This window comes from Mandrillus leucophaeus, unplaced genomic scaffold (genome assembly GCF_000951045.1).
Source record: "Mandrillus leucophaeus isolate KB7577 unplaced genomic scaffold, Mleu.le_1.0 Scaffold1001, whole genome shotgun sequence".
In the NCBI taxonomy this organism is placed as follows: domain Eukaryota; kingdom Metazoa; phylum Chordata; class Mammalia; order Primates; family Cercopithecidae; genus Mandrillus; species Mandrillus leucophaeus.
In genome coordinates this window covers 967,211-994,411 of record NW_012098111.1, presented here as the reverse complement: position 1 = coordinate 994,411, position 27,201 = coordinate 967,211, and the positions used below count along the sequence as shown (strand labels likewise).

General features: G+C 37.5%; 1 protein-coding gene across 1 annotated transcript in view; it reads right to left on the bottom strand.

Moving 5' to 3' along the window:
- Positions 1-2,684: 2,684 nt before the first annotated feature.
- The window catches only part of EPHX4 (epoxide hydrolase 4), a 34,838-nt gene continuing 10,321 nt past the window's right edge, over positions 2,685-27,201 (bottom strand). Inside the window, exons 3-7 of the mRNA XM_011973492.1 lie at positions 24,263-24,420; positions 21,567-21,695; positions 18,812-18,915; positions 16,567-16,715; positions 2,685-3,358 (exon numbers count right to left, since the gene is read on the bottom strand). Coding sequence (XP_011828882.1) covers positions 3,127-3,358; positions 16,567-16,715; positions 18,812-18,915; positions 21,567-21,695; positions 24,263-24,420 — 772 coding nt within the window. The 3' untranslated portion in view covers positions 2,685-3,126. The remainder of the gene's footprint in view (positions 3,359-16,566; positions 16,716-18,811; positions 18,916-21,566; positions 21,696-24,262; positions 24,421-27,201) is intronic.

Here is a 27,201-nt window from a genome sequence, read left to right as displayed (position 1 = left end):
TCATACCCACGAGGATGATGCAGGTCCAGCACCATGCACCGAAGCATGTCGACTGAGGGTACAAGGATTTGATTATCTCCTGCATGATCCCAGACTCCTTCGCCTCCAACTCAGAGTCTGTGGACTGCAGAGTCATGAAATCGACTTAGTAGACTCAGGCTGTGTGTAGCCTGGATTTGGGGGCAGCCTTTGGCATACACCCCTTCCCCACATCCAATTGCTTTTTCTGTTTGCACATAATTAGAACTCTTAGAGGCAATTGTAGGTTAATAGAAAATGCTGCATTACCTTTAAAATCAGAAAAATCAAAGCTGGTAAATGATGTAACAGGAGAATTCATATCAACAGCACAATCTTTTTTTCTTTTTTTGCAAATATCTTGCTTTTGACATATGCTTAATAAATTATTTTCACATAGCAATTTCTGATGTTAAATTAGGCATATATTATGTACTATTAGGGATATATTAATTCAAATAGATGAATATTATTAAAAATTACAACTTTTAATTTAGGTGCCATTACCTGTTTTTATTTACTGTGAGCTGCTTTGGCAGCTAGTAAGTCAAATTCACTTACTTGCCCTACAAATAGATTTCTAGAGATAGTAATAACTGTTTATCATAAGAGGTTTAACTGATGGCACCCTTGAAGCTTTATATCTGTTACAAGTACTTTTCCATATCCATTGAAAATTAGAGTACGTTCATTGTAATAGGCCAGAATTGTCCATGGAACGTTTGATTGATAAAATTCTTAATATTAGTCCACATGAACTTGTCAGCTTCCTAAATTGACAGAAGTAGCAACAACAACAAATCTTAAAATCACTTTTGTCAGTAACAGGTTTTTATTAAAATAAGTCAGGATTACTTTACTGTCTCAGCACGTCCCATTCTTTCCCTTGTTGCTGCCCTTCCGGAGGGATCAAGAGGGAAGCACCAAGTTGGTATGAACCAGGCTTTTTTCTATACCTTGTGGCATTTGCAACTCTGACAATGTTCTATAGAATATTCCGATGTTTACTAATTGCTAACTTGAATTTTTTCCCTCCCGAAATTAAAAGTCAAATTGTAGGTTCCTGAGAGATGTTTCCATCTATTGAAACACACCAGATTACTGCTAAAACAGGAAGAGTGGCATGGATACCAAAGTCTGCTAAACGGTATCTGACGTAAGTGGGATCATGGGCTTTACCACCAGATGGCTCTAGGTCACATCTTAGCTCCAGCACTTACACTATGGGCATTGGCAAAGTTACACGTTAAATCACATTTTTACTATTTATAAATTGGTGATACCTACCTTGCATGTTGTTATGAAGCTGTTATATAGAAAATTGAACTTTTGTTGTAAATACAAGTTGCTATGATAAAATAATGAGAATTCTTAGGGACTTTCTCCTGTGTTCTGTCATGATCAGAACTATGCTTAATGTAGGAAGCAATCCTTTCACCAATTTAGAGCTTATCTGTTACGTGATGGGATTTGGCAGTGTTACTGGTTGCCTCCCATGTTAAAGGAGAACAACCCAAGAGAATGAGTAGTAGTCCCTTGAGTTGGTATTGTTCTCTATTCTGTAACTCTTTTCCAACTCTTACTTATAATGTTCATTTCTACTTTTGAACCCTTGTTTAATTTAACTGCATTCTATGTATGCCTCTCTTTTTTTTTTTGGACAGACTTTTGCTCTTGCCCAGGCTGGAATGCAGTGGTGCGATCTTAGCTCACTGCGACCTCTGCCTCCTAAGTTCAAGCAATTCTCCTGCCTCAGCTTCCCGAGCAGCTGGGATTACAGGCATTTGCCACCATCCCTGTCTCATTTTTGTATTTTTGGTAGAGATGAGGTTTCACCATGTTGGCCAGGCTGGTCTCAAACTCCTGACCTCAGGTGATCCACCCACCTCAGCCTCCCAAAGTGTTGGAATTACAAGCGTGAGCCACTGCACCTGGCCCTTAAGGCTTCTTATGGGAAAGTTCTATGTTACCACCTTATCTTTCTTTTATATTTCCCCCCCACCCCCAGTCCCTAGCAGTGTGCCACATATATTATTCATTCATTAAGCAAATATTTGAGTGCCTACAATATGCCAGGCCCTTAGTCTAGAGTTGGGTATCAGTTAACAAAACAACAAAAAAAACCCTGCCCTGTGGAGCTTAGATTCTAGTGCACACAAGGCATGTAGTATTCAATTCTTCTTGCATTGAATGGAGTAAAAGCATCCTTTCCTTCCTTTTCCCTCTCCCTTTCCCTTTCTGTTTCAACAGGGTCTCACTCCACTGCCCAGGCTGGAGTGCAATGGCCCAATCATGGTTCACTGCAACCTCGAGCTCCCGGACACAAGCTATCTTCTTACCTCAGCCTCATGAGTAGCCGGGACTTCAGGTGTGCAGCTCTACGCCTGCCTACTTTTATTTTTTATTTATTTTTGGTAGAGTCAAGGTTTCACCATGTTGACCAGGCTGGTCTCAAACTCCTGGCCTCAAGCGATTCTCCTGCCTTGGTTTCCCAGAGTGCTGAGATTATAGGCATGAGCCACCACGCCCAGTCAAGATGTCAGCTTTAAAAAATGGTTTAATGTTCCCAGTATAAATAGTATATGGCCCATTTTAAAAATGCATATTCATTTAGTTATATTTGCCTTCAAACTAATAGATATACTATAAATCCAAAAAAGATTTGATAATATAACTTTTTAATGGTTAAAAGTAGTAAAAAGAACTTTTGAACAATAGAATGAAAATTTATATCATTGCAGGTTTGCCTTACAATATAGCACAGCTAATCTTTAATATACATTTGTAAAAGGCACCATATGTTAACAGAGTGAAAAAAAAGCAAGAAACCAAAACGGAGCCACTTACTCCAAACTTCCTTTTTGTACAAGTGTATATATTTTAAGGCAGATGCTTGTCTGTGCAAAATACACCAGAAGAAAATCAACATTGTATTACATGTTCACACGATCTCAGATTTTTTTCAATACCATTTTGTCAGGATATTTATTTATGATAAAGCACATTAAAACAGTTTTTTTCCTAATAAAACATAAAGAAGTTGATGAACAATTTTTAAAAATTACTTAGAGATTTCATTACAGACCCTTCATAGAAGATAAAGAAAAGTCAATCTTTTTTTCTTGTTTCTTCTTTTAGAAATGTCCATATCAATTTGTTCACTATGTCAGGTTGGTCTTGCTGAAGCCAATGACTGGCTTCTGACAAAATAGTTAGCCTGAAATAGTTTTTAACATAAATCTTTGTGACTTCAGCCATCTCAACCTCCATGAATGCGTCATTCTCTCCCCACAGCAGTAGTGTTGGAGTGGTCACCATGTGATGTTTGAGAGGCAGGCAGCTATAAAAACAAAATACATGGGCTTAAGAATCACTGTCAAAGTTAAAATGACATTTTCCTACACTGCCCCATTAGGCCATTCATTCTCGAAGGGGGCAATCTTGCTTCTAGAAGGGTGAAAATTGTGTTCTTGGGAGGGTGAAAAAAAAGCTTACCCTTTGCATATATAAAGCAAGGATATACATACAGTACATAAGCAGATACTAAAATTTCACAGGGTGGGGGTGATTAGGGAAAAAAATGTCTAAAAAGGTTCGTTAGGAAAGTGATAATGAAAAAGTGATTGAGAAACAATGCATTAAGTAATCAACATTTACTATAAAATATTTAAAAGGCTATTTAAGAAAAGGTCCAATAAAATTTAAATTGGATGAGGCTAGTAAAATGTATGATAAAAGCTATAAGTTAAATAGGAAATTCATCACTATGAGGAGTAATTTGTTTTAAAAGGATACCAGAATTTCTGAATGGTGTAATGAAAGAGAGATTTAAACTATTTACATGTTACTGTTTAGCTTTATTTTTAAATTGTTCTTAGATAATCTGATGCATTTTATGTAAAAATTGGAACTGAAAACTCAAAAAATATATTCAGACTGAGCTTTAATATTACATGATACTATATTTTGCAAGAAGATTATTTTTTAAAACTAAGTTTTTGTTGTGTATATGTATGTTTTTAAAATTAATTTGAGATGGGCTCTTGCTATGTTGACCAGGCTGGTCTCAAACTCCTGGCTTCAAGTGCTCCTCCCATCTTGGCCTCCCAAAGTGCTGGGATTACAGACATGAGCCAGCACACCTGGCCTATATTTTCTTAAGTACAGAAAAGTATAAAGAACAAAAATAAAATCATTTATAATTCCATTATCAAAAGGGTAATATTTTGGCATTTCCTATGCATATTCTTGAAACCATACTATAAATATAATGCAATATAGACAATTTATACACAGTACACGTATGCAAATTTCACATTAAATGATATCAAGAATTTTCTAATTCCATAACATTTTTCAAAAATAATTGTAAAAGATACTAGTTTATGGCATAACTCATAAATGACTTGACTATTCCCCTATAATTGAATATTTAGGTTTTGTGGTATTTCTCCTTGTTTTAAATTATGCTATAATAAGCATTTTATACCCAGATTTTTCTTGGCATTTCTGATAATCCCTTTGGACTACAGCCTAGAAGTAAAATTCCTGAGCTAAAGGGAACAAATATTTTTGAAGCTTTTGACATCTTCTGTTACTGTTTTTCAGAAAAGTTGACGGTATTAATTATACTCCTATTGATTAAGAATGAAAATGAACATCTAACTGTTTATCACTGAGTCACATTTTTACTAGTAAATAAAAAAGCCTGATTTGTGGCAATTCAGAGTTGACAGCAGGATATTATACATGCCCACCATGGACTTAACTTCTGACACCACACAAGTGGCCAACATTTGGTTGTAATGCTCCTAAAAATTAAGTTCTTTGTAAATGGGTAAATTGATAGAAAAATGTATTCTATACTTACTAACTCATGGGTTAGAATTCAAACTTTAGAGCCGGGCACGGTGGCTCACACACCCCAGCACTTAGGGAGGCCAAGGTGGGCAGATCACCTGAGGTCAGGAGTTCAAGACCAGCCTGGCCAGCATGGCGAAACCCCGTCTCTATTAAAAATACAAAAATTAGCCGGGTGTGGTGGCTTGCACCTGTAATCCCAGCTACTCGGGAGGCTGAGGCAGGAGAATTGCTTGAACCCAGGAGGCAGAGGTTGCTGTGAGCTGAGATCGCACTATTGCACTCCAGTGTGGGGAACAGAGCAAACTCCATCTTAAAAAAAAAAAAAGAACACAAACTTTAAAGCCACTTACATTCTACAGCATAATAATATTCAAAACCAAACCATTTTCTAACAGTTATCTGCATGGTTTATAGCAATATCGGTGCACAGAACAATTGAATTAGTAAAGTAAGCGATGTTTTTTTTTTTTTTTTTTTTTTGAGACGGAGTCTGGCTCTGTTGCCCAGGCTGGAGTGCAGTGGCCAGATCTCAGCTCACTGCAAGCTCCGCCTCCCGGGTTTACGCCATTCTCCTGCCTCAGCCTCCCGTGTAAGCGGAGTTTTAAAAGACTATTAGTCAAAAAGCAAAGAGAAATATAAACTCTCCACCAAATCGAAATAAAAGAGAGGAGTTTCCAGAAAACAGAAGAAAAGCATATTCTCTGGTCCTGAGGTTTCAAATTACCAAATTTCACATTAAATGTTACATATGAAATAAAGTAATCACTAATTAAGATGATATTTTGGTTTTTATCTGCTGACTCATGATTTCTCAACTGGTTCAAACACTGTGCAGCAAAAAGAGGTGCTATTTGTCAGATTCCCCCTACCCAACAGCAGTACATGCATTTATACAAATATATAAAGCTGTTTTGGATGCATTTAATATATAAATGGTATCATATTCCATATTCCAAAAAAAAACTTGTTTTTGTGCCTTAATATATTTTTAAGATTTATTCATTGATGATGATGAGGTAGGAGGTGGGACTCGACTCTGGACCAGATTGAAGACTGGCTGAAACTGGTAAGAGGCACCAAAAGTACTTCTCTATATGACATGCCCACCAGTGCCATGACACTTTACCATTGCTGTGGCAACACCCAGAAGTTACCACCCCTTTTCTAGAAATTTAGAAGTTAGAAAATTAGAAATTACATGTCCCTTAACTTGCATGTAATTAAAAGTGGGTATAAAGATGAATGCAGAACTGCCCCTGAGCTGCTACTGTGGGCACACTACCTATAGGTTAGATTTTCTCTGTAAGGAGCAGTACCTCTGCTGTTGCTGTACACTGCTGTTTCAATAAAAGTTGCTGTCTAACACCACCAGCTTGCCCTTGAATCTTCCTAGGCAAAGCCAAGAACCCTTCCAGGCAAAGCTCCAATTTTGGGGTTTGCCTGCCCTGCATCAATGATACATGAAGTTCTACTTCACTCATTTTCATTCCTATATAGAATTCCATCATATGATTATACTGCAATTGATCCATTCTTCTGTTAAAAGACATTTTAAAATGTCCATTTTGATAATTCAAATAATAACCAAATTTATTCTTGTACACATCCACTTACGCACATGTACAACAGTTTCCTTACAGTACATCCCCAGAAATAGAACTGCTTTTCAGAGTATATACATCCTCAACCTTACTTGATATTGTCAAATTGTTTTTCAAACTGATTGTATGTTCCACAAGCAGCATGTAAAAATTCTCTTTGCTCTACTTCATTGCCAACATGTTCTCAATTGGTTAATTTTTTTCCAATCAAATAAGTGTGAAACATTTTCACTTACCTGATGTACCAGATACTGCTCCACAAAACTTCTTCCCTTCCACTATAGTGTCTTAAAAAATCCAATTTTTAGCAGGACAATTGGTCATCCAGAATTCCTAAACTTCCTATTGCTAGGTGAGGATGTAATGTGTGCCCAGCATGCCCTCTCTGACCCTTCCCACTTCCCACTGACAAATGCAGATGTGGTGGTAAGCCACCATGGACCACACAGACAAGGGCAACACCCTATGTATAACAGAACAACAAAACAGAAAGCACCAAGGCTTCTGACCAAAGAAAAACATAACTGTGATGATTTCACAGAGCAAAACTGCACCAGCCTAGACTTGTGAGAGAAAGAAATTCCATCTTGTTTTTGCCAGTTATTTCATCACTCTCTTACAAGCAGTAACACCTATGTTGTATACCTGGCTACCATTAGGGTTCAGCATCTTTCATATGTTTATTGGCTGTTAGATTCCTTTTCTGTGAATTGCTTTCTCATATCCTTTATCCATTTTTTGATTGAGCTACTTTTTTTCGTATTGATTTGGAGGTATTCCTCATTATACTCTAGATATTAATTCAAAATTAATTGTGTATTGCAAATAACTTCTACCCACCTAAGGTTGCTCATCATTTTATATCTTTTGACATATAGATATTTTTAAATATTAATGTAGTCAAATGTATTAGTCTTCACAATTTGAGAGCTAGTTGTGCTTTATTTAAGAAATCCTTCCCACATGAGGTCATGAAAGTTTTATTTTCTAGACATTTTAAAGTTTTATTATTGCAGATGGGTTTTTATTTCCCTAAAGTTTATTTTTATTTTATTTTATTCTACTATTTTAGATTCAGGGGGTACACATGTGGTTTGTTACATGGGTATATTGTATGATGCTTTGGGTTTCCATTGATCCTGTCATCCAAATAATGAACATAGTTCCCAACAGGAAGTTTTCCAACCCTTGCTGCCCTCCCTCCCTCCACCATTTTGGAGTCCCATTGTCTATTGTGCCCATCTTTATGTCCATGAATACCCAATGCCTGAAGCTTATTTTTTGTTTGGTAAAATAAAATACAGGGACCTAATTTAGTTTTATTCTATATGCATATCCAATTAGTCCAACAAAATTTATTGAATCTTCACCACTGGTTTAAAATGCTATCTCTGTCATATCAAGTTCCCCCATATGTGGTTCTGTTTTGGGGCTTTCTTGTCTGTTTCGTCAATTTGTTCATCCCAGAGTGAACACCATATTTTATTTATTTTATAGCTTTATAGTAAGTCTTGATATCTAATAGAGCTATTCACCCACCTATTTTTCTTCTTCTTCTTTTTTTTTTTTTTTTTTTGTTTTACTCTTGTTGCCCAGGCCTACAGTGCAGTGGCATCATCTCGGCTCACTGCAACCTCAAGTGAGTCTCATGCCTCAGCCATCCAAGTAGTTGGGATTACAGGTATGCACCACCAAGTCCAGCTAATTTTTTGTATTTTTAGTAGAGATGGGGTTTTGCCATGTTGGCCAGGCTGGTCTTGAACTCCTGGCCTCATGTGATCCACCCACCTTGGCCTCCCAAAGTGCTGGGATTACAGGCGTGAGCCACCGCCTCTGGGTAACTATTCTTTTCTTTAAAATGATCTTGGTCATTCTTGGTCCTATGCTCTCCCATATAAATATTAAAATTAGCTTGTCAAGTTTCATTTAAAAATTTTCTTATGGTTTTCACTGAAGTTGCATTAAGTTCATAGAATAATTTGGGGAGAGTCCAGTAACTATTTTTTATTTTTAATTATTAATTTAAAAACTATTTTTTTTTTTGAGACAGGGTCTTGCTCTCTCACCCAGGCTAGAGTGCACTAGAAGCATCATAGCTCACTGCAGCCTTGAATTCCTGGGCTCAAGTGATCCTTCCACCTGAACCTCCTGAGCAGCCAGGACTGCAGAGGCATGCCACAACACCTGGCTAATTTAAAAAAAAAAAAAAAAAAATTTTTTTTGTAGATACATGGTCTCACTGTGTTGCAGGCTGGTCTCTAACTCCTGGCTTCAAGCAATCCTCCCACTTCAGCCTCCCAAAGTGCTGGGATTACAGGCACGAGTCACTGTACCTGGCCCCAAGAACTTTATGATACTGTAGTTTCCCACTCATGAACATGATAAACCAGAGCTGGTTTTCAGTAGTTTATACCAGCAAGTCTGTATCAATTGTGAAATTATTACAATACTTCTTGGCAGGGCAGGGTGGCTCATACCTGTTATCCCAACATTTTGAGATGGCGTCCTTTGAGGCCAGGAGTTCGAGGCTGGAGTGAACTGTGATCATACCACTGTACTCCAGTCTGGGCAACAACAAAGTGAGACCCTGTCTCAAAAAAAACAAAAAACAAAAAACTTCTCTACTGGTTGGTAAATAGTCACTGTTCTAAGCCCACATTATTTAATGTCTTAGAATAAATTTTGATAATGCATAAAGGTCATCTTTTGTTAGAGTCATTCCTATATGCCTTAGAATTTTTTGTTGCATTTGCAGGTACATCTGTTTAAGAAATATGTGTTTTATAATGGTTGTTGGTTTGTGAGACTATAATTTTGTATCTTGAACTTTTATGTATCAACTCTGCTGAGCTGTTTTAATTTTGATAATTTTCCTGTAGATTCTCCTGGTTTTTCTAGATATATAAACACATTGTCTATGAATTATTATTTCTTCCTTCCCCGATTCTCCTGGTTTTTCTAGATATATAAACACATTATCTACGAATTATTATTTCTTCCTTCCCTGATTCTCACTTTTTTTCCCTTATCTTACATGCTGGCTAAGACGTAATACAGTGGTGAAGAGAAACAGTTATAGTAGTCAAGTTTATTTATGTATTAATTTTTTTTGAGACAGGGTCTCACTCTGTCGCTGAGGCTGGAGTGCAATGATGGATCTGGGCTCACTGCAACCTCTGCCTCCTGGGTTCAAGCGATTCTCGTGCCTCAACCTCCAGAATAGCTGGGATTACAGGCACCCACCACCACACCCAGGTAATTTTTTGTATTTTTAGTAGAGACTGGGTTTCGCTATGTTGGCCAGGCTGGTCTTGAACTCCTGGCCTCATGCGATCCACCCACCTTGGCCTACCAAAGTGCTGGGGTTCCAGGCGTGAGCCACTGCACCTGGCCCCTCAAGTTTATCTTTATTCATTATTTTTGAAAGAAATGCTTTTAGTGTTTCATCACAAAATGATGTTTACTATAGGTTTTTGGTAGACAAAGTTCCCTTCTTCATTGTTGTGGTAGTGGAACCGTAATATGATTAACAGAAAGGCACCAGCTGACACAGAGAATATCAAGTTTAATGACAAAGGAAAAAGAAACTTACAAAGATGGTTTCATAAAGCAGGAGATAATATATTACTCTCTCAGATACCAGTAAAACTTTCCAGGCCCTCCAAAGTTTCCCATGGAAATACAACTGTGAAGAGCACTACAAATGTATTACTTACTTTCTAATACAAAGCAAGTATTTTACCATTTTAATAGAGGTTTTGTATATCCTTGGCCCCAACTCCTGAAGAATCTTCTATGCCTGCCAGCTCTCCAGGTGCAAACAATCAGTGGAAAACACCCTCAATGTTTTATTATTATTATTTTTTTCTGGAACAATTGAGTAAAGCAAAGGTCTGTTTCCCAGAAATATCCCTTCAGCAGATGCAGGCTTATCCCACCTATCTGAGGTCCACTCCTTTCTCCTCTATTTCTAGATTCCTAAGAATTGTTGCATGAATGTGCATTAAATTTTATTAAACGCTTTTTCTTAATTGATTTAGCTGGTCATAGTTTCCCTTTTAATCTATTAATGTCGTAATTAAATTAATGGATTTTTTTTTTTTTTTTTTTTTTTTAAGACGGAGTTTCGCTCTTGTTCTCCAGGCTGGAGTGCATTGGCACGATCTTGGCTCACTGCAACCTCCGCCTCCCAGCTTCAAGTGATTCTTCTGCCTCAGCCTCTGGAGCAGCTGGGATTACAGGCATGCACCACCACGCCCAGCCAATTTTGTATTTTTAGTAGAGATAGGGTTTCTCCATGTTGGTCAGACTGGTATCGAACTCTCGACGTCAGGTGATCCGCCTGATTCAGCCTTCCAAAATGCTGGGATTACGGGCATGAGCCACTGCGCCCAGCCTAATTAATGAATTTTTAATGCTAACTCGTCCTTGGTTTAATTTTTTAATGCATACTGAATTCAGTTTGATATTTTATTTTGAATGTGTGGATCTATGTTTATAACCTAAATTGACCTATAATTTGCCTGTCTTATTCAATCCTTGTTTTGGTATGAAAGTTATATTAGCCTCATAAGATGAGCTGAAATATATCTTCCTTTTATAATATCTGAAAGAGTATTTAACAGTGGGATTTTCTGTGATAAAACTTACCTGTAGGCTGGGTGTGGTGGCTCACACCCGTAATCCCAACACTTTGGGAGGCTGAGGTGGGTGGATCACCTGAGGTCAGGAGTTCGAGATCAGCCTGGCCAACATGGTGAAACCCCGTCTCTATTAAAAATATAAAAATTAGCCGGACACAGTGGCACAAGACTGTAATCTAAGTTACTCCGGAGGCTGAGGCAGGAGAATCACTTGAACCTGGGAGGCGGAAGTTACAGTGAGCCGAGATTGTGCCACTTTACTCCAGCCTGGATGACAGAGCAAGACTCCGTCTCAAAAAAAACGAACTTACCTGTAAAACCATCTAGGCTTCTATGTATAGCTGTGTATTTGTATGTCTATGTGTGTTACTATAGATATGCTTTAAATTCATATTGGTTAGCTATAAGTCTTTTCATGTTTTTGAATTCTTCATGAGTAGTTTTGGATAAGTTATGTTTTTCTTAAAAATTGCCCGTTTTGTCAAAGTTCTAAAATTTGTTAACTTAAACATTTATATTTAATATCTGTAATATTTGTATTGATAGTTATGTTTATTTACTGCTTTCTGGTTCCTAACTTTATTTGTGCCTTCTGTTTTTTCTTAACCATTCTTGCCAATAGCTTATCTATCTTACTAGTCTTCAAATCATCGGCTTTTGGTTTTGCCACTTCTCTCTATTGTGTCTTTGTTTTCTATTGTATTAATTTTTGCTTTATATATGTAATTTAAATTGTTTGTCTTCTAATTTATTTTTGTTTACATGTTCTTTTTCTAACTTAAGTTGAACTCTTACGTCACTGATTTTCAGTATTTCTTAATATAATCTTTAAAGCTATATATTTCTTCCTAAGTATTGTTTTAACTATTCCTCATGTTTTGAAATATCATTTTTTCTAAGTTTTTACTAATTTCATAGATTTTTTACCCATAGTTATTCAGAAGTCAAATTTCTGAATATATGAAGTTTTCTAAAAGTTTGTTGCTATTGTTATTGATTTCTACTGTAATGTGTTCAGAGAAAATAATCTATGTAATATTTTTTGGTATTGGTTAAGATTTGCTTTGTAGTCCAGTATGTAATCAATCTTCATAAATATTCTTTACATTATTGAATAGGCTGGGTACAGTGGCTCACACCTGTAATCCCAGCACTTTGGGAGGCTGAGGCAGGAGGATCACTTAAGACCAGGATTTGGAGACCAGCCTAGGCAACATAGTGACACCTCACCACTATTTAAAAAAGAAAAGAAAAGAAAAGAAAAGAATGTGTATTTTTCTGATTGTTAGGTGCAGAGTTGTACAGATCAAAGATATTAATAGAGTTGTTGAAATCTTCTATATCCTTGTTAATTTGTTTCTGCTTGATTGATCAACTTCAGAGAGAAGTGGGTTTAAATCTCCTAGAGTAATTATGGATTTGTCCATTTTTGATTGTAAGTCTGTTACATTTTGCTTTATTATCTGATGTTTTGTTATACGTTTAGAATTACCTTTTTGCAGTATAGGTCCAATAGCTAGTCTTATTCCCAGTTCATCCTGGTTCCTCAGGTCCAAATTTTGGCAAGTCTTTGGATGAGGATATAGTCCCAAGGAGGCTTAGGTTAATAAATGAGGGCTATTTTCATGCCTGACTATAATGTACTATACCTTATATTTGTAGTCTTACTGTGCATTACATAGCCCTGTTGTTAATGATATACTCAGTTTTGCTTATCTGTATAAAGAATTACTCGGGGAGGGGGGTCCGTGAGCTTCTAGAGGTCTAATGAACCTTTCCCTCAACGAGATTTAACGTATAACCAGCTAGTTTAAAAATCCATCTTTTGCCTTCATAAAACTGTTTTGGAGTTTATAGGCCTGCTCACTCTCATTCTCTCTCTCTCTCTCTCTCTCTGCTAATTAACAGGATTCCAGTGACTACTCTTGGGAATGCAAGTCCTCCTAATAAACAACTATTAGTAAAAGAATCTCGGAAAGATGAGAATATTTTCCCTCTTTCCTTATAGATACTTACAACGTACTGTTCTACAACTCAAAGCAAGCACTATAAAAAGATAAACTGAGAACATGTTTGAAAATTGTCATTCTTGTCTCCTATCCAAAATTAAGATTTTAAATCTTTTTTCCTTAATATAAAAAAAGACTTGTTTGAAAATGTGCCATTCTCTCTATTTTCTCTTTACAAATGTTATTTGTAAAAACAAATAAACAAAAAACAAACAAGAAAACATGAACTTCAGACACTGTTACTTCAGATATTGTTGCTATATCCTATAAAATATAACCTGTAGCCTCTGCAATCTATCTGCCTTTTTTTTTTTTTTTTTTTTGAGACGGAGTCTCGCTCTGTGGCCCAGGCTGGAGTGCAGTGGCCGGATCTCAGCTCACTGCAAGCTCCGCCTCCCGGGTTCACGCCATTCTCCTGCCTCAGCCTCCCGAGTAGCTGGGACCACAGGCGCCCGCCACCTCGCCCGGCTAGTTTTTTTTTTTTTTTTTTTTTTTTGGTAGTTTTAGTAGAGACGGGGTTTCACTTTGCCTTGCATGATAAACTGTTACCTACAAAGACCATTTAAATTAACATCTCTGTTTTGCTAAAGATATATATATATATATATATATTTGTAAATTTGTTCTTGTTATTCAAAAAAGATTTGGATTTACCTCTTCTTCCCTCATTCATATAATCTCATGACTCCCTTTGGATTCCACAGAGTTTGAAAGATTTTGTTTTATTTAAACCAATACCTGCTGTAACTTTCCATCTCTTACTTTCAACCATTTTGTGTCCTTATGCTTTAATTGTAACTGTGCAAACACCATATAGATGGATTCTTTTAAAAATCCAATCTGATATTCTCTGTTTTGTAACTGGCAATATTAATATATAAATGCTGGTTGTGCATACTGACATGTTGAAATTGTTTGTCATTTCAGTTTGTGATATTTACCCTGCTTTGCTTCTTTTTCTGCCTTTCTGCCTTTTTGATAGTTTTACATTTTTTTATTGACAGTTTTTAATTGATTATTTCCTTATTCTCCTCTACTGGTTTGAAAACAATACTATTCTATTTCTATTATTTTATCATAAAAAATTATTAGCATATATATACATAGGCAATTTCTAATTCTATCCTCCATATAAATTATAACTTGCTTTTTATATTTTTACTTCATTATCTCTCTAAGCTACATTCTGGGTAATTTGGGAGGATTTATCTTTCAATTCATAATTCTCTTTGGCTTGTCTGATCTGCAATTTAACTCATCTATAGACTTTTAGATTTCAATGACCATATTTTTCATTTTGTAGAAGTTGTTTTTCAGCTCTTTCCAGCTTGTCTTGATATTACCTTGTTCTTTTCTCATATTTTTTATTGTTTCTTATGTGTAATTATTTAAACATACTTAATAGTCTTTTTAGTTCTATTATTTGAAAGTTGTAGGAGTTCGGCTGCAATTGTATTCTGACTATCATTCATGGTAGGTTAATTTTTTTTTTTTTTTTTTTTTGAGATGGAGTCTCTCTCTGTCACCCAGGCTGGAGTGCAGTGGCGTGATCTCAGTTCACTGCAACCTCCGCCTCCTAGGTTCAAGCGATTCTACCTCAGCTTCCGAGTAGCTAGGATTACAGGCATGAGCCATCACACCCGGCTAATTTTTGTATTTTTAATAGAGACAGGGTTCTGCCATGTTGGCCAAGCCGGTCTCGAACTCCACCCACCTCAGCCTCCCAAAGTGCTGGGATTATAGGCATGGCCCAGGTTGATATTTTTAAATTTGGATTATGAACTCACCTTTAGGGGACTTCATCTGTGGGAATATTGTGAGGCCCGAATTGAGATGTATCCTAGAGAAGTTTTGTCTTTGTTTCTGCCAGGCTTCCTAGGGAATGTTAACAGCCTAAGGCATGTTAACACATAATTTCTGCCCTGAGAATTCCAGAATCATGGAGGTAGCACAAATTCAAATCCATAAACCTCAAATTCAAGGCCAGCTGTGGCTCCTAATTCTTAAGAGAAATGAAATCTCATTTTTTTCCCTAAGTACAGACCCAAACTGACAAATATTCATGTCTTACCTTTCACGCTATACTTTCTCCCCGGACAATATGTTCTAAAACCAAAGCTTGTCTCTACGTCAGTGACTCCCAGATCTTATATATCTTCATCCTAGATTCTCTCCTCTGCGTTCCAGACCCTACTATCCAACTGTGTATTTGAATATCTAAAGTATCACCTAAAAGTCAACTAGCCTAAGATCAATAAAATTCATGACTTTCCCATAAAAACTAGTCCCGTTCTAGTGTTTCCTGTCTCAGTAAATGGCATGCTTATCCATACTGTTGTACATGCCAGAAATCCAGGATCCATATTTGACATCTCTCTTCTCATTCTCCCTCCAACCCATTGCCAACCCCTGTCAATGTTACCGCTTAAGTATCTTTTAAATCTGCCCACTCTCTCCATCTCCACTGTTTTCAGACTAGTTGTTCAAGTTACCATCATCTCTAGCCTGGACTGCTGCAGTTTTCCCACATTTGCTTTGAAAATTCTCCAGTACATTCTCTGCACTATGGCCACACTGAACTTATTCAAATACACATGTGGGTTGTTTTTCTTTTCTGCTTGAGATTCTCATTCACTGGCTTCACATTCGTGGTCTTTACATCCTTCATATGGTCTACTTGGCTGTGCCTGGCCAGCTGCTACCCACCTCTTGGACCCAGCCTCATAATGCTCTTCTCACCCTTACTTTCTGTGCTCCAGCCAAGAAGCCATAATTGTGTTGCTTGAAGCTACAACCCTCTTGCATCTCCCCACAGGGCTTTGGTACCTGCTGTTTCCTTTTTCTGGAATGCCAGTCCCCCTGTCCCCAATCTTGTCTAGTCAATACTTAAGTCATCCTTCACTTCTGCGGTCTAACATCATTTCCTCAGTTCTCATCTCTTTCTTTCAAAGCCTTTCTGTTCGTTTATAACTATTCACTCATTACTGTGGTTATTTGCTTAATGTCTGTTTTCTCTATTAGGCTACAAGTTTTGTGAGATCAGAGACCTTATCTGGTTTTGCTCATTACTATGTTCTGAGTACTAACACAGCCCAGAACATAGTGATTAATAAATATTTATTGAATAAATAAATCATTATTTAAAAATAACTAAAAATATACATCTATTCCAAATAATGTAAAAGGAGAGAATAAGTGGATAGAGTTATGGATAAAACAAGTGACAGCTGCATGGAGGATTTGTGACATTATTCTGTCTACTTTTCCTTATGTTTGAAATTGTCCATAAAAAGATTATGCAACTTACTAAAAAACTAAAATACCTTATTTGAGTCTTTGGATAAGTGGTTAACTTAACCTTAAAAATAAAATATTGTCCCTTTAGGGTCAGACTGAAATATTTTTATTTAACTAAAAAGAAATTATACTAACCTGAAGATATTTCGGTAATGGTTAATTGGGCCACTTAATGCTCCAGGCTGAGAAAAGACATAAATATAAGCTTCAAGATCCTCTGTTGTTAATTGACATCCTTTTCTTCCAATGCCAGTGCTATGACTGGTAAACAGATGTTTCAAAACCTAATTTAAGTGAGAAAAGAATAATTAAAACTTTTTAGTTATCTATTAATAAGCTAAGTCTTTGGCTTTGGAAAGGGGATGGTGGTCATTGTGCAGTGACAACTCCTAATTTCTGCTCTAGCCAAATTTGAGATCTCATTGTTTATACATACATATTCTATGCATTTCTGCTTTCCTGGCTTTATTTTTTCTATATTCTTCCCTTCTAATCTCCTCTGCACACTTCATTTTTATAAAAAGCATCCTGTCTTCTTGGTGCCTATTCATGTTCTACAAGACCCAGTTCAAGAGTTCCTTGGATAAATGACTAATTCCCCATCTGGGCAGGAAAGAAAACATAAGCCCAGGACATGGAGGAGGCAAGCTATCACTGACTACAGGGATTATATCAAAAAGCCACAAGAGCCAACCTGAAGGAATGCCTCATTTGATGCCTATTGTGGGATAATTTGGGCATCCAAAAGAATAATGACTATAAATGATTGGTATATATCAAATATATATTCATTACTCTAAAAATTGTTTGTGAAAAGAAAAAGAATGAGAATATATCCTGCCATTCTTGTGTGAACTATATTTCAGAATAAATAGATGTGGAAAAATTCTTTATAGCAGAATTTCAATTAAAACAGAAAGAATTATCAAATTAGAAAATCACCATTTTTCATACCCTAATGAAATAATGGGCCTAGGCTATGATCACTAATGTATGCTAAAATTAATTTGGTGGAAGGATGTGAAGAAATTTTGGATAGGCTGACAACTCATGAGCCCACTGATCACTGTTAGCATTAGTAAAACTGGACCAAGTAGGTGTCATGCGCTTCCTTGACGGGATGTGTTAAGAAATACATAGCACCACCTATTAAGTATCCTTTTCAAATTAAAATTTAATCAAGCCTCTAGATCACCAGTACCTATGAAGTAGGAAAAACAAGGGTTAGAGGAACAAGTTAAATACCACCATGATGAAGCAATCAGCTAAATCCAAAATATGGATCTTTCCTCAGGCAAATTTCTTCAATAAATAAGTGAGATTAAAAAAAAATAAGAAAAAAAAGAAAGAAGGCACTATTATACATTTTAAAAGCTGTAACAACTAAATACAAGGTATAAACTTTGGTTCCTGATTCAAACAAAGGAAATACATCAAGACATTTATGACAGTTAATGAAATTTGAATGGGTATTAAATGATATTAAGGAGTTGTCATTTATTCTGTTAGGTTTGATAGTGGCATTGGATTTTTCTGTTTTTTTTTTTTTTTTTTTAAGTTCTTATCCCATCACAGTTATACACGGAATTATTTACAGGTAAAATTATATTGTGCCTTTTAAAAATCCTCACCAATATCTAATACCATGTGAGACATATAAGAAGCATTTAGGCTGGGAGTGGTGGCTCACGCCTGTAATCCCAGCACTTCGGGAAGCTGAGGTGGGAGGATTGCTTGAGGCCAGGAGTTTCAGACCAGCCTGGGCAACATGGTAAAACCCAGTTTCTACAAAAAATACAAAAATTAGCCGGGCATGGTGGTGCATGCCTGCAGTCCCAGCTACTTGGGAGGCTGAGGTGGGAGGATTGCTTGAGCCTGGGAGGTTGAGGCTGCAGTGAGCTGTAATTGCACTACTGCACTCCAGCCTGGGTGACAAAGCAAGTTCCTGTCTCAAAAACAAAGCAAAACAAAAAAAATAAAAATAACAAAGAATAATTTAATAAATTTCCAAGATATTTGCGTATGACTACTGGTGTCAGTGTACGTGCGACACTAATATCTGCATGTTTACTTTGTTTAGGGCTTTTTTTTTTTAATCCCAAAGTCTTCTACTTTGCTGCTATTAAACCTGACATTTGTATTCCCTCATCTCCCCATGAGATGTTCTCTAAAAAGGAGTATGGGGCACAGTCTCACAAAAAAATTGAAGAACAGCCAGGTATTTAAATACATAAAAGCAAGACTATATGTAAGTTCTTAAAACCATTTGTTAAGTTATAATAATTTGCTTTCATTTTTCATTATTCTTCTTAAAGGTGGACTTTAAAACATTTTTCATTAATAAGAATAATACATTATTTGTTTGATTTGTTTGGCTTACCTTGAAATCATTTATTGAGAACATAAATTCTGGGAACCATGGTATTTGGAAGAAGTAGTAATAACTGGATTTCAACAGCTGAGCAGGGTGTCGTAAAATATATTCTGAAATTAAAATGCCATGTTAGACCTTATCCAAGGGGTATAAATTACTTACTGTTAGAAGAACTTCTTTTTAGGATAATTTCACTTTAAGATGATCCCATAAAAGAATCCATAAGGCTTCTTTGGAACAATTTCTATGCTCTTATATCTTATTATGAGTATTTCAGTATTTCCAAAATGTATATCACTTTATTTATTTTTTATTTTTTATTTTTTTGAGACAGAGTCTCACTCTGTCACCCAGGTTGGAGTGCAATGGCACAATCTCGGCTCACTACAACCTCTGCCTCCTGGGTTCAAGCAATTCCCCTGCCTCAGCTTCCCGAGTAGCTAGGATTACAGGTGCCCACCACCGCACCTACCTAATTTTTTGTCTTTCTGGTAGAGGCAGAGTTTCGCCATGTTGGCCAGGCCAGTTTCGAACTCCTGACCTCAGGTGATCTGCCCACCTTGGCCTCCCAAACTGCTGGGATTACAGGCATGAGCCACTGCGCCTGGCCTTATACACTTTAAATAAAAAGAAAGTTTCACTTTATGAAATCTTGACTCAAAAGGGAACAGGAAGCCCAAACGACACTGCTTTTCCTCCAAGGTCATTATCAGTGACCTACCACTTTTCCTAGGAATACACTTCTTCACCACCACACACTGGTGGTAAACTAACTAATTAATTAAATTTAATTAAGTGCTAGTTTCACTTAACAGTGTCCTTGATGAAACAGCAAAAAATATTAATTAAACTTGACCTTTGGGTACATCTTTTTAATTATTCTATGTAATTAAATAGAAAGTACACATAAAGCAGTTCTGTTGTCTCAAGACAACACAAATACAATGATTGTTCCAAGGAAAAGCACTTCTACAATTGTTTGAGTTGACGGGTTGAATTAGCTGTTTTTTCTTTTCTTTTTTTTTTTTTTTTTTTTGAGACAGGGTCTCACTTTGCCTCCCAGGCTGGAGTGCAGCGGCACAGTCTCAGCTCACTGCAGCCTCAACCTCCTGAGCTTAAGTGATCTTCTTGCCTCAGCCCCCCAGGTAGCTGGGACTACAGGTGCACACACCACACCCAGCTAATTTTTAGCTGCATTTTTAAATGTAACGTTGTTTTACTTGAGAGAATGACTAACAACCTATCATCAGTCAGACATGGGTATTTGGCAGATAATCTCTTGAAAATTAACAAAGTGAGCCTGTCACGTCAAGGAAAAGAATCATCAGTAGTAGTTGCCATTGATAAAAATCAGACTTTCAAATGAACCTTAGAACTCTGGAAAACTTATATCTGCTACTGTGAGCTTCACAGCTTTGCAGTACTTTAAAAGCTTTTCTGATGAGATTAGGGTGATGTCAAAGAATGTGATTTTTTGATACTGTTTGATGAAATGTGTCAACTTATGGAAGATCTGCATAAATCAGCGAACCAACATCTTCTAATGCATGATGATAAAAAACCAGGCACGGATAAAAGATCCAATAAAAGTACTAGGGAGACCTGTGGGTTTTAATAGCTCACACTATTAAAAAAACATTTACATGCCATCACATTCCACATTGTTACCTTTAAGAAACTATCGGCCAGGTGCAGTGGCTCACGCCTATAATCCCAGCACTTTAGGAGGCTGAGGCGGGCGGATCACAAGGTCAAGCATTTGAGACCAGCCTGGCCAACATGGCGAAACCCTGTCTCTACTAAAAATACAAAAATTAGCCAAGCGTGGTGGCGGGTGTCTGTAATCCCAGCTACTCGGGAGGCTGAGGGGAGGCAGAGGTTGCAGTGAGCCGAGATGGCGCCACTGCACTCCAGCCTGGGCAACAGAGCGAGACTCCATCTCAAAAAACAAAAACAAAAACGAAAACAAAACCATTAATTTTTAAGTTTGGTATAGTATTAAGAAAGAAAATCCACAGTTATCTGAAAAAGCTATTAAAATACTCCTCCCTTTTCCAATTACAGATCTGTGTGAGGCCAAATTTCTTCATATACTTCAATTCAAACAACATATTGCAACATATTGAAGAGATTTGCAAAAATGTAAAACAATGACACTCTTTTCACTAAAATTTTGTTTTGGAAGATGTAGTTAGCTTTCATTTAAAATATGTTATTTATGTTAACATGTAATGGTTTATTTCTTTTGAGGAATTAACATATAAATATTTTTAAATTTCTATTTTAATTTCCAATACAGTGAATATTTATAAACCATATAAGTAAAAGCTCAATGGGGTCTTTAATAATTTTAAGAGCATAAGGAAGCCCAACACCAAAAATGTGAGAACTGCTTTAAAGAATACTGCTATTCCTGACAGCCAAAGCAGTCAAGCAAGAGGAGATTTTATTTCTAGGCTGTCAGGATTCATTACTGTCAAAGCAATGTCACTGTATGTTTCCCTTTATCCCTCCCCAAGTTAACAGTAAAATCTTTTTTTGAAGGAATAAAATTATGTAAGCAAGTATAAAGCTAAATTTTCTTAGATTCCCCTAGAAGATTGAAAACCAAGGTATCTGACACTATCATGTGCTATCATGGTTTAGTCACTTAGTTTTAAAATATTATAGTAACCAAATTTTGCTGTTTCTAATCCAAAATGTCAGTGGCAGGAGTCAGTTGTCACATTAGCAGAACTGTTTTGATAAAACTTGAACTCACCTGTAAATACATTTGGATGAGGGAAGTTAATAACAATAAGCTTCATCACCATTTCAGGATAACAGATGGCAATTAGCCAAGCAATCATGCCTCCCCAGTCATGACCAATAAGAACACATTTGCTATACCCTGTAATCAAGAAATAAATGTTGACATCATTAAAAAGAAACAGGTGAGTGCACCGTTACCTCACATAAAATAGTTATACTTCTGAAGCACCTCTTTTCATTATCTTATCCTAATTATGCACTTTGTGCAGATATTGAGTTCAGTGGTTCCAAAACTTGTCTGTACATCACCTACATAGCTCCACTCTAAACCTATAGATTGAGAATCTATGCCAGGAATCCATATTTTTTTTTAAAAAATCTGAAATAGGCCGGTGTGATGGCTCATACCTATAATCCCAACACTTGAGAGGCCAAAGCAGGAGGATTTCTAGAGGCCAGGAGTTCGAGACCAGCCTGGGAAACATAGCAAGACCACCCCCCACCAAACCAGCCATCTCTACAAAAAAATAAAGAAATTAGCCAGGTGTGGTGGTGTCCACCTGTAGTACCAGCAACTGTAGAGCCTGGGGTGGGAGGATCCCTTGAGCCCAGGACTTCAAGGCTGCAGTGAGCCATGATCATGCCACTGCACTCCAGCCTGAGTGACAGAGCGAGACTGAGACTCTGTTTCTAAAACAGAAAAAAAAAAAAAAAAGCAGCGGGGAAGCGGGGGTACAAAACAAACAAAAAAACATCTGAAATAGCTAATGTTGCTCAGCTCCGGTCCCATGGACCTGAGTTTGAAAACCATGGTAAAGACTGCACATAATGAAGTCAAAAGCAAGATTATTTTCTTTTTTTGAATGTTCAGAAATTTCTAGTTATAGTAAAATTATAAATGTCTCATCTATGTCCAACTCATAAATCTTTATTTCCAGGAAGCATCTATTTCTTCTGTAACTTCATAAATCCTATGTACAGCTCAACACAGAAAGTTTGTCACTAATTTGGAACTGTGAAGTCAAATTGAAGTAATGGAAAGTCTTAATTATAGCACCAATTTTGCACCAGTTTCATTTCATGTAATCACTCAGTAATTTAAAGTAGGTTAAAATGTTGATTAATAGAGATTCCTACAGGATTTCCATTGTATGGATGGATAAAATTCATTTGTAATTTATTCCTGGAGTACTTAAAATTGCTTAATTCTTTCAAGGAAGTACTTCTCACCATCACTCCTCATCACTATACTAATACACACACATAGGCATAGACACACACACATAGATCTTGTTTATATTAATTATTTGCCTAAAAATTTCATGATGACAAATTTAGGCCAGGTCTGACTGAATTATCACAAAATCTGAAACATAATTGTTCAAAATCAGTGTCGGAGTCTCTTTTACTGTAATCAGACTAAATGACAACATTGTACGTGACACCCCCAGACCCCAACCATTTTTTCTCCCCTAAAAATATTGGCCTGATCTATGCTCTCATTAGATTACTGTAGAAAGTGCCTTTCATTTCATGGTGTTTCTCACTATACTGCTTCCCTTAACATACTGATGGTAGCAGCTTGGTTTCAGTCAAAAGGGATATACTATTAATAGATTGGATTATTGTTAAAAAATACTTACTTTCCCCTTCTCCCTACTGTCATAGTAGTCTACCTGCTGCCCTTTGATTTTAAACTTGGCCATGTGATTTGCTTTGGTCTCATGGTGGCTGTATAACTTGACTTTGGGGTCCACCATATGACTTGCTTTGACTAATGGGCTGCCCGTAGAAACTTGAGCTTGTGCAGCTGAGCTCACCCACTACCATTGCCAGGAGAAAAGCTTCCCTCAGGCAGCCACTCCCTTTTAGCTTGGGCTCCAGCCCAACTCACAGAGAGAAGCCAGTGCCAGCTGGACCTGCAGCCTGAGGTGAAGACCAGAGGAGTCCAGCCTATGGTTAACCTGCAGATCCATGAGCACAGGAAAAAATGGTTATGACCCTATGCCGCCGATCTGGGGTGGTTTGTTTCACAATATTATGTGGTTCTAACTGATGGATAACAACAGAAATAATGCAAGTGCATCTGTATTTTATAACATTTTAAAATGAGTATTTAGGTGTGTGTTCTAAAGAAATAAATTTTCTAAGTACAAAAATAAAATTTTCAATAATTATTTCTGAAAATAATAAACAGCATACATTAGGTCTATTTTTTTTTTTTTTTTTTGAGACAGAGTCTTGCTCTTGTTGCCCAGGATGGAGTGCAATGGCACAATCTTGGCTCACTGCAACCTCCACCTCCTGGGTTCATGCCTGGATAATTTTTGTATTTTTAGTAGAGACAAGGTTTCACCATGTTGGCCAGGCTGGTCTCAAACTCCTGACCTCAGGTGATCTGCCTGCCTCAGCCTCTCAAAGTGCTGGGATTACAGGCGCGAGCCACAGCACCCGGGCCGTTAGGTCTATGTTTAAAAACAAATCTGAAAAGTCATTCTTGGCTGGTAGATGGAATAGTTGCTCTAGATGCATCATTTTAAATTTCCTGTATAGATATTTTGGGCTGACTACCTGAAACCATGGTGACAGGATCCAGATAATTTGGGGAGATGGAATATGCATCCTCCCAAGAAAAGATGTCATCGATTCACAATTTGTTGAATGTTTGTCCCTTAAAAAGAGTTGTTTTGTTTCAAACTAACCTACCTAAAGAATCTAAAATATCCTTTATGTCTGTAATTAGACAGTCCAATTTATAATTCTGTCGATGAATGGGAGCATCTGTTTCTCCATAACCTCTCAAATCCAGTGCTACAACTCGATATTCACTTTTAAATTCTCTCAGTTGGTAACGCCAAGAATACCTGCAGGAAAAAAGGAAGCGTTTAAAATACCATATTTACTAGAACAAAGAGTAACATTACAGATTTTCTTTTCCTTTTCTTTTTTATTTTTTTTGAGATGAGTTTTGCTCTGTCACCCAGGCTGGAGTGCAGTGGTGCAATTACAGCTCACTGCCGCCTCAACCTCCCTGGCTCAAGTGATCCTCCTGCCTCAGTTTCCTAAAAAGCTGAGACTACAGGTGTACATCATCACACCCAGCTAATTTTAAAATTTTTTTGTAGACACGGGGTCTCCCTATGTTGCCAGGGCTGGTCTCAAACTTCTGGGCTCAAGAGTGATCCTCATGCCTTAGCCTCCCAAAGTGCTGAGATTACAGGTGTGAGCCACTGCACCTGGCCACATTTCAGATTTTCTCAGGGGAAAACTGTAAGAAATTCCTTATTTTTAGAACAGATATATAGCTGCAAGTAAGCAAGAACGAGACCTACTTGAGAAGGAAACACTGACATTCTATTAGAATTATTTTATCTTTTTACCAATTCCAGTGGAGGGTAACAAAGTGCCACTATTTACAGAAACTACACAGTATCAGATACTAAAATCATTGTACTTACGTAAGTCTTAATAAGTCCATTTTTTAAAAATTGAAACAAGGTCTCGCTATGTTCCCAAGCTGGGCTCAAACTCCTGGTTCAAGTGATCCTCCTGCTTCGGCCTCCCAAAGTGATGGGATTACAAGTGTGAGCTAACATGTCTGGCCAATAAGTCAATTTTTCATTTGCTTGTTTGTTTTGAGACAAGAGTTTCGGTCTTATTGCCCAGGCTGGAGTGCAATGGCGTGATCTTGGCTCACTGCAACCTCTGCCTCCCAGGTTCAAGCGATTCTCCTGCTTCAGCCTCCCAAGTAGCTGGGATTACAGACCTGTGCCACCACGCCTGGCTAATTTTTGTATTTTTTTTTTCTTCTTAGTAGAGACAGGGTTTCTCCATGTTGGTCAGGCTGGTCTCGAACTCCTGACCTCAGGTGATTCACTCATCTCAGCCTCCCAAAGTGCTGGGATTACAGGCGTGAGCCACTGTGCCTAGCCAAAGAAGTCAATTTTTTAAGCTTTTCTTAAATGGTGTGTATAGCCACCAGGGAATCTGTACTATGAACAGTTAGTTATTTTACAGCCCGAATTTCTAGATAATAAATTGATTATATTTATCTGAAAAGTAGATTTTACTCACCTTACTCCACTGTCAAATATGGTCAATGTTTTAGTAATAACCACAGCTTATTTATGGGTGAAGAAGTCTGAAGGCTTTTTAAAAAAAGATTATCACCGAAATAATCTAATAATAAAACAATCATTTAAGATAAACCTCTGCTTGCTAAAGCAAAATTCTGTGGAGAAGATCCTGAACCATGAGTATAAGCAAGAGTGATACTAAAAACATTTAACAACCAAAATGACACCAGCACTGACCAATTAGAACAGCCACAGTGCTGCAGCCAAGTTCTGGAGGCCACTGCTGAGCCAGGCATTCTCCCTTTGCTTGATCATGGAACTGCAGAATTAATCGAAATAGAGAGATCCATGAGATTTTCTTTTTCAAATAAGCAAAACCATTTTAGATAACCAACAGAAAAAAAAAGACATGGATTTTAAAAAGTGACTCACTATGTTACGGGACTCAAAATATGCATTTAAAAAAATGCATCTGCGTGCACATTTGTTCATGGAAATACAGTGTAAAATTATCTGACACAAGCCAAGTGGGAGATTATGGTCTGAAAATACTTTTGGAGTGCAGTAGGCAAGCTAACAACTGAATGTTAAGATTATAAACCAGTGTAAAGATTGTAATATAAGATTATAAGCCAACAGTGAAAGGGGGGCGGTGATATGAAGTGACACACAACAGTAAGATCAATGTAACAAACAGGCCAGGCACAGTGGCTCACACCAGTAATCCCAGCATTTTGGGAGGCCGAGGTAGGCAGATCACTTAAGCTCAGGAGCCTAGGCACCATGGCGAAACCCTGTCTCTACACAAAATTAAAAAATTAGGCCGGGTGCGGTGGCTCACGCCTGTCCCAGCACTTTGGGAGGCCAAGGCAGGCAGATCACCTGAGGTCATGAGTTCGAGACCAGCCTGACCAATATGGAGAAACCCTATCTACTAAAAATACAAAACAGGCGGTGCATGACTGTAATCCCAGCTACTTGGGAGGCTGAGGCAGGAGAATCGCTTGAACCCAGGAGGCGGAGGTTGAGGTGAGCTGAGATTGTCCCATTGCACTCCAGTCTGGGCAACAAGAGCAAACTCCATCTCAAAAAAAAAAAAAAGAAAAAAAATTTTTGCTAAGTATGGTGTCATGTGCCTGTGGTCCCAGATACTCAGGAGCCTGAGGTGGGACGATGGCTTAAGCCCAGGTGGCAGAGTTTGCAGTGAGCTGTGATCACACCACTGCACTGTAGCCTGGGTGACAGAGCCAGAACCTGCCCCCCCAACAACAACAAAAAAAACACTGTAACAAATGAACCACCTTACATCATCAGGAAGAGTGTCAGACACATATTTGGAATTATGAATGAATTTTATGAAATATTTTATGAAAATCTGCCAAAGCATTGCCAACTAAGACGGATTTGAAAATGTTGGCCGGGCGCGGTGGCTCACGCCTGTAATCCCAGCACTTTGGGAGGCCGAGGTGGGTGGATCACAAGGTCAGGAGATGGAGACCATCCTGGCTAACACGGTGAAACCCCGTCTCTACTAAAAATACAAAAAATTAGCCGGGCGTGGTAGCAGGC